Source organism: Giraffa tippelskirchi, chromosome 11, assembly GCF_054371585.1.
Source record: "Giraffa tippelskirchi isolate mGirTip1 chromosome 11, T2T-mGirTip1v1.2.pri, whole genome shotgun sequence".
Taxonomy (NCBI): Eukaryota; Metazoa; Chordata; class Mammalia; order Artiodactyla; family Giraffidae; genus Giraffa; species Giraffa tippelskirchi.
This window is the reverse complement of record NC_137285.1, coordinates 61,498,047-61,513,146: the sequence shown is the minus strand read 5'-3', so window position 1 is coordinate 61,513,146 and position 15,100 is coordinate 61,498,047. Positions and strand designations below refer to the sequence as shown.

General features: G+C 43.5%; 1 protein-coding gene across 5 annotated transcripts in view; it reads left to right on the top strand.

Annotated features, from left to right (window-relative positions):
* Positions 1 to 441: 441 nt before the first annotated feature.
* Positions 442 to 15,100, top strand: part of GATB (glutamyl-tRNA amidotransferase subunit B) — a 91,642-nt gene continuing 76,983 nt past the window's right edge. For all 5 annotated transcript variants that reach the window (XM_081544057.1, XM_081544055.1, XM_081544053.1 and 2 more), the window contains exons 1-2: positions 442 to 625; positions 2,613 to 2,763. In XM_081544057.1, the coding sequence (XP_081400183.1) occupies positions 450 to 625; positions 2,613 to 2,763 (327 nt within the window). In that variant the 5' untranslated portion in view covers positions 442 to 449. The remainder of the gene's footprint in view (positions 626 to 2,612; positions 2,764 to 15,100) is intronic.

The following is a 15,100-nucleotide window of genomic DNA, read 5'->3' as shown; positions in this document are numbered from 1 at the left end:
CTTATGCATACATTGGTGTCTGAAGTGGAAAAAGAAGCAGAAAAAAGAACTGGGTTGGGGGGTTCAGAAAGTCTTTACGGTGATGTCAAGGTCACTTACTTCAGCCCAACAGGTTAACTAGTGTATAAAATCCCAACCAGGTTTCTCAGCTTTCATCTCTGGCACCTCCTGCTCTCTCTCACACGTGCTCACAGCTACAAACCTCTCCAACTCCCCACTAGGAGGAGTCACACCTTCCGACCCAGAAACCCTCCCACTCTCCCCGCTATTTCTCCTTCCCGCCCCATCCCCGACCAGTTCCGGAAGCCTTCCGGTCGCAGTGCTCTCTGGGAATAGTAGTCTTCCGGTCCGAGTCTAGAGCGGGTTATCTAATTTCTTAGAACTACGTTTCCCAGAGAGCCTTGCGGCAGAGGGAGGATGTGTCACCTGACCAGGGCTCTGGAGAGACAATGGCGGCGCCCATGTTGCGCTGGTGCTGTCCTGGAAGGCGTTTTGCTTTCACCCGGGTTAGCTGCGGTTCTTGCCACAGAAGAGGGCCTCAGACTGGGTCCACGTCCAGCTGGAAAAGGGGGCAGAGCTCAGTGGCTCAGCAGCCCCACATCACAGCCCAGAAGCCGAAAAAAGGGTATACTATTTCACACCAGTATTGCCCACTTAAGTTGAGGTAGAACTGCGGGACTTGGGAGATGATGGCCACTACAGACCAGCCTTAAGTCTGGACGTTTTGGTGGGCGGGAAGGTGTTGGGCTGTATGCTGCAGCCCTGAAACCTAAATAAACACAGGAAAGTGGCTGTCTTATCAGTCCCTACCCCACACGTAAACCACTGTCTTCAGATAGCCTTATTTGGGTAATTTGCGAGTGTAAAATAGCAAGTGTTTTCTTGAATGGTTCACGGACAGAAGAGTGGTTCAGTCACCCTAAGTAGTAGTCAGCCCAGTATCAATAGAAGTGGGATCTTATTTAGCTGACATGTATTTATCACAGCTACAGGCCAGCAGTGTTTTAATGGTAAAAAGGAGCCTTTACCTACAAGTTCTGGATAGGTGGCTTAGAGTTAGAAAACACCACCTATCTGTAGAGGCCTTTCATGTTGAACATGTGTGTGTCTGTGTGTAGACCTAGGAGGATGCAGCCACTATAAGAGATCTTCCCTCTGGTTGTGTAGAAACTGTTGCTTATTTTGCTCAATATCCTCTGAACAGCTGCTTATATTTCACTATATAAGACTTTAATAATTTCTTCTTAAGTGCAGAAACATAAGGCATGTGTCTAATATTCATTTTTTCCTTTGAAATAGTTAGGTTGCTGTTATTTTTGCTTTTCTGTTGGAACAGAGGGGAAAATGTCCAGAAGCACTGGTTCTGTTCTTTTCATTAAATTAGGTTGTTTCACTGTGAAAAGTGAATGGAAAGTAGTTTTTTCTCTTATATAATGAAACTGCAAAAAGAACATTGTAAGGTTTTAGTGAATGCAGATTTCTGATGACTTCTTAGTTCAATTCCTCTCAATTATGGTTTGTGATTGCAAACTTTAAGGAATTCACCAGTACTATAAATACAGAACTTCATGTGTTGAAATGATTGAAACAAAACCAAATGCATGTAAGTAAAAATTTTGATAGTACAGAAAATTGCTTGAGGGAAGAGCAGGATAGGAACAGACAGAATATGCAGAGAGTATGTGTACACCAGGCCATCTGCAGATTGCCCAGGATACATGGGTTTGATAATAACCCATGGAATAAGCACACTTAGAAGAACCTAGGGAGACCTGTGTATGGAATGTTCATACAGACCCAGCAGAGTAGGAGTGACCAAATAAGAGATTATTGTAGCATTTAAACTGCACTATTGCAGCTTCTTGGGTTTGGTAGAAATTAAGTTTAAAGCATGCAAAGGAACCTGACACTAAGTGTCTGGAATTTAAAGTGATTTGGGGAACCAGGAAAAAAAAAAAAGCCACTTGTGATGATTTAGTGTTTTCCTTTGTGCAGAGTTCCAAAGATTATCATTTAGTAGTGATCCGTTTTATCTGTATCACTATAGTTACTTTACTTGCAAACCATTGTCAGAAAATGAATTCAAAACATGACTGAGAATTTCCCTTCCTTTTTAAATAATGAGATATACAACTATTTATTTACCATTATTTCTCTAGTAGTAAAATCCTGATGTTTCTGTTAATTCTAAAAATGTTCACAAAATCAGCTTTCTTCATGTACTGAGTGATTAACTGACAAAGGACAGTTAATTTAGAAAATGGTGCTTCTCATTAAAGTCAGCCAAGCGGTCTCCACCTGATAACCATTTCTAAATTGTTTTCAGATGACATATTGTTCCTTTCTGTTACCTGTTTGCACAGTGAACTCTTCTTATGCCATGTTATAAATGAATCTTGCTTTACCGGTCTTCTTGGTGTTCGTTTTGCATTGCTTTTGATTTAGTCACCCAATACAATATAATGCATTTTTAAAAGTAGAATGTACAATTTTAATAAGTTAAAACACAAGTAGAAAATACTAGTAACATTTGCAGTTTAAGCTCATAGAAATTCACTCATGGTAATAGATCTAACCTAATGACTTCTTAACCATTATGTTTTCCTCTTTAGTGAATGTGAATGGGCAGCTGTGGTAGGATTGGAAATTCATGCCCAGATTGCCTCCAAATCCAAACTCTTTTCTGGATCTCAAGTCCACTTTGCAGCTCCTCCCAATTCTTTGGTATCTTTTTTTGATGCATCTCTACCTGGAACTTTGCCGGTAAGGTTTTTATTTAATGCTGTTTTCATTTGCAAAATGTTTATCCTTCGTTGAACATAACTCTTAGGAAATACTTGTTTAGGAAACTTTGAATGGAGTGGGATGGACTAAATGTTTTCTAAAGACGCATCTCTGAATTCTAAGTGTAAACGTTATCGTTTGTTCATACATTCATGCACTCATCTCACACACAGTTTAGAATGTCTGCTGAATACTAGGATGTCTGGTCTGTGCTATGAACTGAAATAGAAGGATGGGCAATGATCTTTGTCTTCGAGAAGTTCAAAGATGAGTTGGGGATATGTGTCTTATATACAGAGTACTGTGTGATTATTCCTGTGAAGGTCATAAGCAGAGTTTAGTTTTGGATCCCCGAGGAAAGATACCTAATTCAGTATGAGAAGGACTGTTGTGAGAAATTAGGGAAGGAGTGTGGTTAGTTAAGGAAAGGTTGTTGGGGGAGGTGGTGTCCGAGCTAGCTGAGAAGCCAGGTCGGAGTCAGGCAGGTACCTGGGGAAGGAGGAGGAGTCTGGCCAAAGGAAGCAGCATATGTCACATGATATTACAGTATAAGGTTCATAATGATTGTGGTTTTGAAAGTTAAGAAGGGGTCAATAATGGAGAAAAATTCAACCATATGATGCTTTGAGTTAATCACTCATTTGCCTGCTCCTTTTCACTGAAACCCAAGGAATGACTGGGTCCAGTGTACTTATCAGCAAGATTTTTAGCATGTATTTTCATATAGGTGGTTTAATTTTTGAAGAAAAGGATGGAAGGAACAGTGTGACTATTTGGGCAAATACTTGGCTCATAGTCTGTCCAGGACATGCATTATCAACTGGATGTGGGGTTTTCTGCCAGCCTTTCAGGGAAAGTGTATCTGATGGTGATGGGAGGAGGGAGTGGTTGTCCTGAGTGAATTCCATGCTCTCTAACATTTAAATACAAGTGAAAACTGGTTAAACCGAACTCTGGCGGGAGTGCAGGGGCAGAAGTTTACTTTTCCCAGAGTCATGGCCCAGAGGAGAAGGTCATGGGCAGCTGCTCCAGTGTACGTGCTGTACTCAGGGTTTTGGTTGTACTGGGGCAGCGTCTCTGTCGTGGAATAGTTCCTTACTTGCACTTTTTGTCCTGGAGGACCCCATCCCTGTAAACCCTGTCTCGGGTCGTCTTTGAATTGCCGTTGGGTCTTTGGGAGAAGACAAACATAGGAGTGTCTTGCCCTCCTTTCTCACTCCCTTCTTCTGCCTTAGAGCATCTGTTTATGGAGAGATTGTTTTTGTTTGTGAAGAGTTATATTTTACATTTTTCAGTTATAAATGTATGCATTCTCTTTGGGGACAGAGAGTCAGATGTAGTAGAAATAAATATCTATTTAGACAAACAATTCATCACAACACCTTTCCTTTCTTCCTTCTGAGCTCAGATTTTTTTTTTTTCCCCACATGATGGTTCATTATCAAGAGACTAGATTTAACTACAGAGTTCTTTCTAGGTTTTTCCAGCTGAGAATGTAGTATCTAACAAGGTATTTATTATAGTTCACATTTAAAACATCTCTTTGCAGCTAAGCAGGTTTTCTGTAGTTGTGGCTGTGTGTGTGTGCTAAGTCTCTTCGGTTGTGTCCAACTCTTTGTGACCCTTTGACTGTAGTCTGCCAGACTCCTCAGTCCGTGGGATTCTCCAGGCTAAATGTGGTCAAATATTAGAGACAATTCAAAGTAACGAAACGTCAGCATGCCTTGTAAGATGTCTCATCATGCCCTAAAGAAGAAGATACTTGCCCAGGGATAAGCACTATCAGCGTGACAGTGAAGGTGTTTGGGACACTGAGGTGTTGAGAGCTTGACTTACAGTCATTAAATGACAATTGAAGGCTAGAAATCCAGTTCACTTGAGCTGGGGTTTGTTTTTCCTCTTTGGAGTCTACCACACTCATAGTTTGAGCAGCCTAATGGATTCTCTCAACAGAGCTCATCTGCCTCTTTTTCAGACATGCTTCTGTCTTTGAAAAAACCTGTTTTAGTATGTGACCCAGATTGCACCAAAACTATCAGAGTAAGACGTTGTCACTCTCACAGCACTTCGAAACCCAGTGGTGTATCTATGTAGAAGTTTTAAATATACTGAAACATTGAGACAGTTAGCCTTTGCTAAGCCTGTGGAGCTGGTTTATTGATGCTGATATTCTGACTCTGCATTTGGTTATTTTTGTACCAAAAATGGTGCCCATTTGTCAGATGTGCTGACTGGATAGGAAAAAAAGGGCAGGCAAAAGAATTTAGGTTAGAGTGTCAAGTCTTTTTCTGTAGACCAAATTCATTTGCTCTGTTGGCCCATTAAAGAGAAAATATGAGGAAGTGTCTTTCTGTAGGTATTTGATTCTTCCCCTCTCACAATTGTGTCTTTATTCATTCGCTCAACTGACATTGGATGCCTCCCATGCACTAGCCATCATAGAAGCTCTAGTGACACAGCTTTGAAGAAGGTAAAGGGTAGATGAGAGTTTTGTCCTCGTGAGCTTGACAAGTGAGCAGGCAGTTGCAGTCCCTTTCAGTAAACTTGCTGGTAGCGGGAATACAAGGAGAGACATTTAACACAGACATAAGGAATTTGCAGAATTTGGCCAGATAAAAGTGAATGGGAAGTGCAAAGACTAGAAGAAAAACAGGACATGGCTTGATCTAGAAGCTGAAAGATATTTGATGCGTTGTAGCCCTGGAGAAGGACATGGCCACCCACTCCAGTATTCTTGCCTGGAGAATCTATAGATGGAGAATCCTATCAGGCTACAGTCCATGAAGTCACACAGAGTTGCACACTACTGAAATGACTTAGCACGCATGCACACACGCGCACGTTGTAGCCTACAACTTGAATATGGTGTGGCAAGAGGTGAAGCTGGCGTGGAAAGCGTAGTCTGTACCACACAAGCCCCACTAAGCAATGTGCATCCCACTGCAGAGAGGTACAGGGTCAAAAGCTCCAAGGGATGGAGTGTTCCGAGAAAGAGTACACATGATGTCAGACTTACTAACAGTCAAGTAAAGTGAGGGCTAGGCAGTGGCCATTGGATCTATTCATGGGGGTATCCTTTGCAAGAATGGCTTCAGTAGATTGATCGGGGTAGAAGGAAGGTGACAGAAGGTAAACTCAGGGATGGTGAGAGAGAGGTGAGAGCTGAGCAACTATTCCAAGAAGTTTGGCTCAGAAGGAAAAGAGAATGCGGTAGAGAATTCGGTGGTGGTTCAGTGGTTAGGACTCAGCACTTTCACTGCCAGCGCCTGGGTTTGATCTCTGGTCAGGAAACGAAGATCCCACAGGCTGTGCAGTATGTCAAAAAGAAAGGAGACAAAAAAACATGACTCATCACTGGATGATATTATTCTTTTTAAAAAAGGGAGTGGAATTCCTCAGTAGTTCACTGGTTAGGACTGTTGAGCTCTCACTGCCAAGGGCCTGGGTTTGATCTAGTTGGCCAGATAAATAAATGCAGAGAGTTGATTTTTTTAAAAAGATAGGGAAAGGTGTAGTTAGGGAGTTTGGAATTTACGTGTACACACTGTATTTAAAATGGACAACCAACAAAGATCTACGGTATAGCACAGTGCACTCTGCTCAGTGTTATGTGGCAGCCTGGATGGGAGGGCGGAAGAATAGATGCATGTGTATGCATGGCTGAGTCCCTTCACTGTCTGCCGGAAACTGTCACAGCATTGTTAATTGGCTATGCTCCCAAATAAAATAAAAAGTTTAATTAAAAAAAGAACTTCTCAGTTTCCTTAATACTGGAGAAACTTGAGATGTTTTTAATGATGATGAATTATAGTCAATAGTAAGATAACATCCACTTAAAAATATGTTAAGAAGGTAGATCTCATGTTAAATGTTTTTACTGCAATAAAATACAATAAAAACACTTTTTGATGCTGATGAGAAGGAGCCAGTGACAAAGGGGCAATTAAAGAGGCTTTTGATTAATGTGTCAAGTTGAACATATACATGTTAACCTGCCTCTCTTCCCAAAAAAAACCCACTGAAATAACAGCAGAGTATTCCAATGTTGTCAACCTGTGAGTGAATGGCAGAGGAGACCAGATTGCAGGAGAGAAGGTAGATGCAGGAGGGCCTGACTTAGTGGAAGGGAGTTAAGTATAACCCGGGAGAGGGACAGAAAGCCTGAGGAAAGCGCACTGGTCAGGAAGGAGATATGTGCCTGCGCAACCCCAGGAAGGGCCCCGATGTGCGATCCGCAGGTATTGTGGACGGCCAGTGGCAGGTGAAGAAGAGGGGTTAATTCACAGTTGAGATTGAGAGCAGTCAGACCCGAGGTCCTCTCCCTGCCCTTGTACGGCTGCTCTAGCCCCACAGGGCTGCACAGTCCGGGGAGAAATGCAGCTGCTGACACACTCCCCCAGAGATCCAGACACTGGGGTCAGACAGTGTCTGTGCTCTGAATCCCGGGGCCTGCCTGAGCCTGTCCCAGTGTGACCATCTCTCCTCTTACTCGCCCCCCACTCCTTAAGCAGCAATCCACAGGAACCTAACAGAACTTGACATTTAGGGGGATCTCAGTAAAAAAAAAGCCCATCACTGACTCAATGGACATGAGTTTGAGTAAGCTCCGGGAGATGGTGAAGGACAGGGAAGCCTGGAGCGCTGCAGTCCATGAGGTCGCAAAGAGACAGACGTGACTGAGCGACTGAACAACAACAACAGTAAAAAAAGAAACAAAAGCCAACCTACCAGCCACCTCACCGATTGTGCTAGAATGAAGGCCACCAATCAACAAGGCCTGGATATTTACACAGAACTTTCAACCAGCATTTTGCTACCTTACTGTAAAATAGAAATTGACAGCCCCAAATCACCAGACATTTGAAGAAATTCTCCAATGTAGCAGACAGAGCCCAAAATAAAAGGAAAACTGAAAGAAATCAGAGGCGACAGATAACGTATAGGGTAAAAATACTTTAAAAATTAAAAGCTTTTATAAATATCCTCACAAAGATAAGAGAAAGTAGCTGTATCTTTGAAACAGGAATATGATACCACTTTGTTAAACAATCAGAACAGAAGCTGTACAATTAGGATGGAAAAAAAAAATCCAGAAGAGTCAGAATATAAAATCAAACCTTTCAGAAAGAATTACACACATACAATGAGTTGGACAGTAGGGGGAAAAAATAGGAAATTGAGAAAATCAATCCAGAATGTCCAACCTCTGATTAATAGGAGTTCCAAAAGAAAGGAAGTAGACAAGAGAAAATTGTCAAACAAATGACACAGGTGAATTTCTCAGAACTGCAGGACACGAGTCTCCAAATCAGAAGGGCCTGCCAGTGACCCAATACAAGGAATAAAAATAGCCTCCCAGACCAGGCCCGCCATCATGAAGTAAGGGAGCACACCACCAGTGAAAATAGATAACTGATGGGAAGCTGCTGTGTAACACAGGGAGCCCAGCCTGGCAGTCTGTGACCACCTAGAGTGGTGGGGTGGGAGGGAGGCTTCAGAGGGAGGGGAGATATATATATATATATATGACATATATATGACTGATTTCAGTTGTTTTAAGGCAGAGACCAACACCAACATTGTAAAGCAGTTATCCTCCAATTTAAAAAAAAAATCTGACAACGACACAAAAAGATAAGATACTAGAACTAAGAACAAAGGCCTGGGAATTAGTCCTATTGGACTTCTCAAAGCAGCGCCTAGAGCTGGAGGATGATGGAATAGTGCCTTTAAAAATCTTAGTGAAAACATCATTCTAACCTGGAATTCTGTTTCCACCACTACAAATCAAGCGTAGCCGTAGAATAATTATATTTTCTGACAGGCAGGTTCTCGACAAATCATCTTTCAAATAAAAGGGAACCTGCTGGAGGCATGGAGAGGTTCTGGGTTGCTGGCTCTGCTACAGACCTCGAGAGCCTAGCAGGAGAGGAGGGGATGGCTCTGGAACAGTGAGGTTTCCAGAAAGAAAGGGAGGGGTCAGGGAATAGTAGGTATCTAATGCTTGTGTAGATAAGAGATTTTTACAAGGAAACTGGAGTCTTTCATTGATTTTATTGAAGTATGGTTGATTTCCGATGTTGTGTTAATTTCTACTCTACAGCAGAGTAACTCAGTTACACACACACACACACACACACGCACACGCACACACACACACGTTCTTTTCCATATTCTTTTCCATTATGGTTTATCATAGGATTTTGAGTATAGCTCCCGGTGCTGTAAAGTGTGTGTGCGCACATGTGCTAAGTCACTTCAGTCAGGTCTGACTCTTTGCAGCCCTATGGACTGTAGCCCGCCAGGCTCCTCTGTCCACGGGCTTCTCCAGGCCAGAATCCTGGAGTGGGTTGCCATGCCCTCCTCCAGGGGATCTTCCCGACCCAGGGATCGAACCTGAGTCTCTTAAGTCTCCTGCATTGGCAGGTGAGTTCTTTACCACTAAGTGCCACCTGGGAAGACCTTGTTCATCCATTCTATATGTAATAGTTTGTATCTGCTAATCCCAAAATGCCAGCCTATTTCTCCTCCACCTTGCCCCTCCTTGGCAACTACAAGTCTGTTCTCTATGTCTGTGAGTCTGAGAAACTGGAGTCTTAGAAAATAACAAGCAATAGGCAATAAAATAAAGCAAATGATAAAATGAAAAGCCTACAAACTCCAGGAAGAAGCAAAACATTCAAGCAAGGAAATGTGATTGGAGTGTACTGAGCAGCTTGGCAGACACATATTTACACGATAATAACACCAGCCACTCATTTAACAAAAACCGTGATGTCATTGGGATATTGGCAAGTCAAAGAACTAAATTGTTATCTCCCATAATTGGAAGTCATGTCCTAAATTGATAAAGTAAGAAAAAAGTAACGTAACGATATGCTTTAGGAATATTTTGGAGCCACAATTAGGAGCAGCCTCTTTCTCCTTTTCAGGCCCTAACTTGATTGATTGTTTTTTGTTTTTGTTTAATTGGCTGTTCTTATTTCTTTTAGCTTTTTATGTTTTTTAAATAAGGCAATGAGTGAAAGATTTAGAGCTCCCAAGAGACGGATTATGAGGCAAAAGGTTTTTCAACAAGGTTTTTGTGCCAAGATAATATTAAGTAATAATCAGATATTACCTCTGCTGATTTCTCAGCCTTCTGATGGTGAAATTTTCTCTTTTTTTTTTTTCCCCTGAAGTTGAAACAGTGACCGCACCCCACCCATTCCCTCACCTGTAAATCCCACCCTTACACCCTGCTACGGGGAAAGGCTCGTTCACATTCTAGACCCTTCACACCCAGGCTCAGGCACGTGGAGGAGGCCCTGCTCCCAACCTGACTTTTCCACTTGAGTGTCATTCAGGTCATCATGGCTTGCACTTAGGGGTGGCTTATTTTGTTCTTGAATGGATAAGTAATAAGCATGGGCAAATTCCATGGGACAGAATAAGATAGAAAAGTGTTGCAAAACGTCTCACCTTGTAACTTACATAAATTGTCTCTTAGGAACGGCATGGGCCAAAGTCTAGTGGCTTCACATTCCAGAAACAACCACGTTGGGTCCTGGGGACAGTTTGTCAAGTCTGTCTTCTTCCCAGATTAAGGCAGGATTGTCACATGGCAAATGCCCAAGAGCCATGCCCAGAAAGGGATGGCTTGTCCCAAGGTCCCCTGGCACAGCTTATTACTTACAAATAGGAAGATAAATACCAGACATGACAGCTCAGAGATCTGAAGGTGGTTCAGGACTGTTGGGGGCTGTAGGTGGGGGCAGGAACTGCTGATTTTCCTTATAAATTATTAGGAAATTTATACATACATGTAATATTTTGTTAAACAATTGAAAGTTAGATTTAAAGGAGTGACATATGGGGGAGAGAAAGTCATTGATAGAATCAGGTTCCTGAGAAAGCAGGGGCTGACAGCTCTTGTTCTGGAACCTCAGGGAAGGGAAGCCCTCCACTCAGGACTGAAGGCAACTTTCGGGGCTGGATTGTGGAAGGTTGGGAGGCTTCCCGGGTGGCTCAAGACAGTAAAGAATCTGCCTGCAATGCAGGAGACCGGACGCAATCCCTGGGTGGGGAAGATCCCCTGGAGAAGGGAATGGCAGCCTACTCCAGTATTCTTGCCTGGAGACTCCCATGGACAGAGGAGCCTGGTGGGCTATGGTCTATGAGATCACAAAAAGTAGGACACAACTGAGGGGCTTTCCCGGCTGCCTTCTGATTTTTCCTTCTCCAGCTAACACTGTCTCTTGCATCTCCCTCTCCTCTTTGGTGCTCTTTCCTGCCTCTGTTAGTATGTTTGGATTTGGGGTTTGTGGGTGAGACGCTCTCTCAGCTTGTCTGAGCCTCCCATCATTCCTGTTTCTCCCTGGCTCTTGAACGACAGTAGAGAATCCCAAGCTGACAGGTCTGTCCGCGCAGCACACGGAAGACTCGATTTCATTGTCTTCAGGCATTCGTTTCTGCAGGAAGTCTGCTTCTTTGAGTGTTGGCTCTCCGATATCCCTGGCCAGGATATGTCCAGTAATGGAAGTGTTTCTGTTTGTCCTGCTTGGTACTCTGTGTGATTTCTCCGCTTAAAGACTCAGCCCAGGCCTGCGGCCGCGTCACTGGAGGGACTCACAGTGGCTCTGCTGGCCCCCTTTGGGCTTAAGGGACGGTTTCTCCATTCATTTATGGGTCCCCAGCTGCCACACTGCTGGGGTGATGCTGCCCTTCAAGCCCCACATCCATGCCGGCACAGGGCCGGGGGCTCTCATTGCTCACCCGAGGCCTGAGGCCTCTTCCACGTGAACTCATTTGGTGGCACAAGATTTTCTGGCTGGACCAGGATTTTGTGGCTCCTGTCAGCTCCCTGCCCCAGTGGAATCCCAGCCTTGACTTCTTTGACAGGTGCTTGAAGTCTCCAGCATCTGGTGTCTCTCCAGCCTGGTTAACAAGGTTAGTGGTCGTGAGGTCCGCTCACACTTACTGAGTGCTTTCCTTATGTGTGTGCACTTGTCTTAGCCTCGTCAACCCTATCAGGCAGTTTCTGTCAATATCCCAGTTACGTAGTAAGTGGAGAAGTCAGTCTGTTATGTCCAGTTCTAACTGTTGCTTCCTGACCTGCATACAGATTTCTCAAGAAGTAGGTCAGGTGGTCTGATATTCCCATCTCTTTAAGAATTTTCCACAGTTTGTTGTGATCCACACAGTCAAAGGCTTTGGCATAGTCAATAAAGCAGAGATAGATGTTTGTCTGGAACTCTCTTGTTTTTTCAATGATCCAACAGATGTTGGCAATTTGATCTCTGGTTCCTCTGCCTTTTCTAAATCCAGCTTGAACATCTGGAAGTTCATGTACCATTGAAGCCTGGCTTGGAGAATTTTGAGCATTACTTTACTAGCGTGTGAGATGAGTGCAATTGTGTGGTAGTTTGAGCATTCTTTGGCATTGCCGTTCTTTGGGATTGGAATGAAAACTGACCTTTTCCAGTCCTGTGACCATTGCTGAGTTTTCCAAATTTGCTGACATATTGAGTGCAGCACTTTCACAGCATCATCTTTCAGGATTTGAAATAGCTCAACTGGAATTCCATCACCTCCACTAGCTTTGTTCATAGTGATGCTTCCTAAGGCCCACTTGACTTCACCTTCCAGGATGTCTGGCTCTAGGTGAGTGATCACACCATCGTGATTATCTGGGTCATGAAGATCTTTTTTGTATAGTTCTTCTGTGTCTTCTTGCCACCTCTTCTTAGTATCTTCTGCTTCTGTTAGGTCCCTTCCATTTCTGTCCTTTATTGAGCCCATCTTTGAGTGAAAAGTTCCCTTGGTATCTCTAATTTTCTTGAAGAGATCTCTAGTCTTTCCCATTCTATTGTTTTCCTCTATTTCTTTGCACTGATCACTGAGGAAGGCTTTCTTATCTCTTCTTTGAAACTAGCTACTCTTTGGAACTCTGCATTCAAATGGCTATATCTTTCCTTTTCTCCTTTGCCTTTTGCTTCTCTTCTTTTCACAGCTATTTGTAAGGCCTCCTCAGATAACCATTTTGCCTTTTTGCATTTGTTTTTCTTGGGGATGGTCTTGATCCCTGTCTCCTGTACAATGTCACGAACCTCCGTCCATAGTTCTTCAGGCACTCTGTCTATCAGATCTAGTCCCTTGAATCTATTTGGAAAGGAGTACGTCAAGGCTGTATATTGTCACCCTGCTTATTTAACTTATATGCAGAGTATATCGTGAGAAATGCTGGACTGGATGAAGCACAAGCTGGAATCAAGATTGCTGGGAGAAATGTCAATAACCTCAGATATGCAGATGACACCACCCTTATGGCAGAAAGTGAAGTACTAAAGAGCCTCTTGATGAAAGTGAAAGAGGAGAGTGAAAAAGTTGGCTTAAAACCCAACATTCAAAAAACTAAGATCGTGGCATCCAGTCCCATCATTTCATGGCAAATAGAAGGGGAACAGTGGAAACAGTGAGAGACTTTTTTGGGGGGGCTCCAAAATCACTGCAGATGGTGACTGCAGCCATGAAATTAAAAGACGCTTGCTCCTTGGAAGAAAAGTTATGACCAACCCAGACAACTTATTAAAAAGCAGAGACATTACTTTGCCAACAAAGGTCCATCTAGTCAAAGCTATGGTTTTTCCAGTAGTCATGTATGGATATGAGAGTTGAACTATAAAGAAAGCTGAGTGCCAAAGAATTGATGCTTTTGAACTGTGGTGTTGGAGAAGACTCTTGAGAGTCCCATGGACTGCAAGAAGATCAAACCAATCCATCCTATAGGAGATCAGTCCTGGGTGTTCGTTGGAAGGACTGATGCTGAAGCTGAAACGCCACTATAGTGGCCACCTGATGGGAAGAACTTGACTCACTGGAAAAGACCCTGGTGCTGGGAAAGATTGGGGGCAGGAGGAGAAGGGGATGACAGAGGATGAGATGGCTGGATGGCATCACCGACTCAATGGACGTGAGTTTGAGTAAACTCCGGGAGTTGGTGCTGGACAGGGAGGCCTGGCGTGCTGCAGTCCATGGGGTCACAAAGAGTCGGACACGACTGAGCGACTGAACTGACTGACTGACGGAAGAAGTCAGATTGAAACACCGTAGTCCGGCTTCCAAGTTCATACCGTTTGTGCTTCTGCCTCGTGCAGCTGCCCCTGGGTGATGGGGGTCCCGGGGGGTTTCCTTTCTTGCTTTTGAGCCTGGGTGTGTATATTGACACGTTTCTCTGTGGGTGTGTCTGTGTGTGCAGACAGTACTTGTTCTCGTCCCCCGTCTCCACGCCCTGCCCCACGTCTGTCCTGCTGGCTCTGCGTCACCTAGGCTGCTGTCTCTACAGCCGTTACAGCCTTCCTCCCCGCCTGCCATTCTGATTAGTGACCCTTCTTCTGAATGTTTCTTAGGACTCCTGGCATTTTTATCGTCTTATTTTTTACCTTTAGTTTTAGAATTATGTGGAATCCCATCATAAATCTTCAGACTGGAAAGGTCACTCAGCCTATTTTCCTGCTGGTAGGCAGGATTACAGCTAAGCTAAGAACAGCATTCTTTGTTTTTATTAGCCGGCCTTCAGCTTCATTCATTTCCTTGACCTAGTAAAACCCCTTACTGTGGTACAGAATTTTCCTTAATTTATTAAATCATTATTTGTGTATAGAATTATAGACAGAATCTTAGGTTATTTCTTCGAGTCAGTTATTTCCTATTTATCAATGTCATTGTAACACTCGTAATATTTTGTATGTGAGATGTGAAATGGGAAGAAAAGTAGGAAAGGAAATGTATTTGTTTGATAAAATATCTAGAGATTGACAACTCTGTTTCTTTCATAATTTGCTAATGTTTCCAGTAATGGTGAGATTTCAGCAAAGCATCAAGTGTGCTTGAAATACATGCCTGTGCAGACCACAAGCACACACACACACACGCGTGCACTCACATGCTCACTTTGTTATTTGAAGTGCTTGCCCCCTCATGGTGTCAACCCCCATGCAGGAGAAGGCAAAGCAAAGAGCATGCTGTTGCTTTGCTAGTGCCAGCTGCTGGGTGACGGGTCTGTCTGTGGCCAGGAGGTACCTGCTGCTGCTTATCAGGCTGAGCCACGTTCCCTTGATGAGGGGCCAGGACATCTAACACATTGATAAACAATGCTGGTCAATTTCATTAAAAAAAAAAATTTTCCAACTCGTAACTCTGATCTTGGTTTGCTTGTTTGAAAGTGCTTAGGTGTGCATAACACGGAACCTCCTAGTAACTCTGACTGTCTCTTGCTTCTAGCACTGGGGAAAGGGCTATGGCAGCCGGCAAGAGCAGGCTCTGCTTTTCTCAGGAT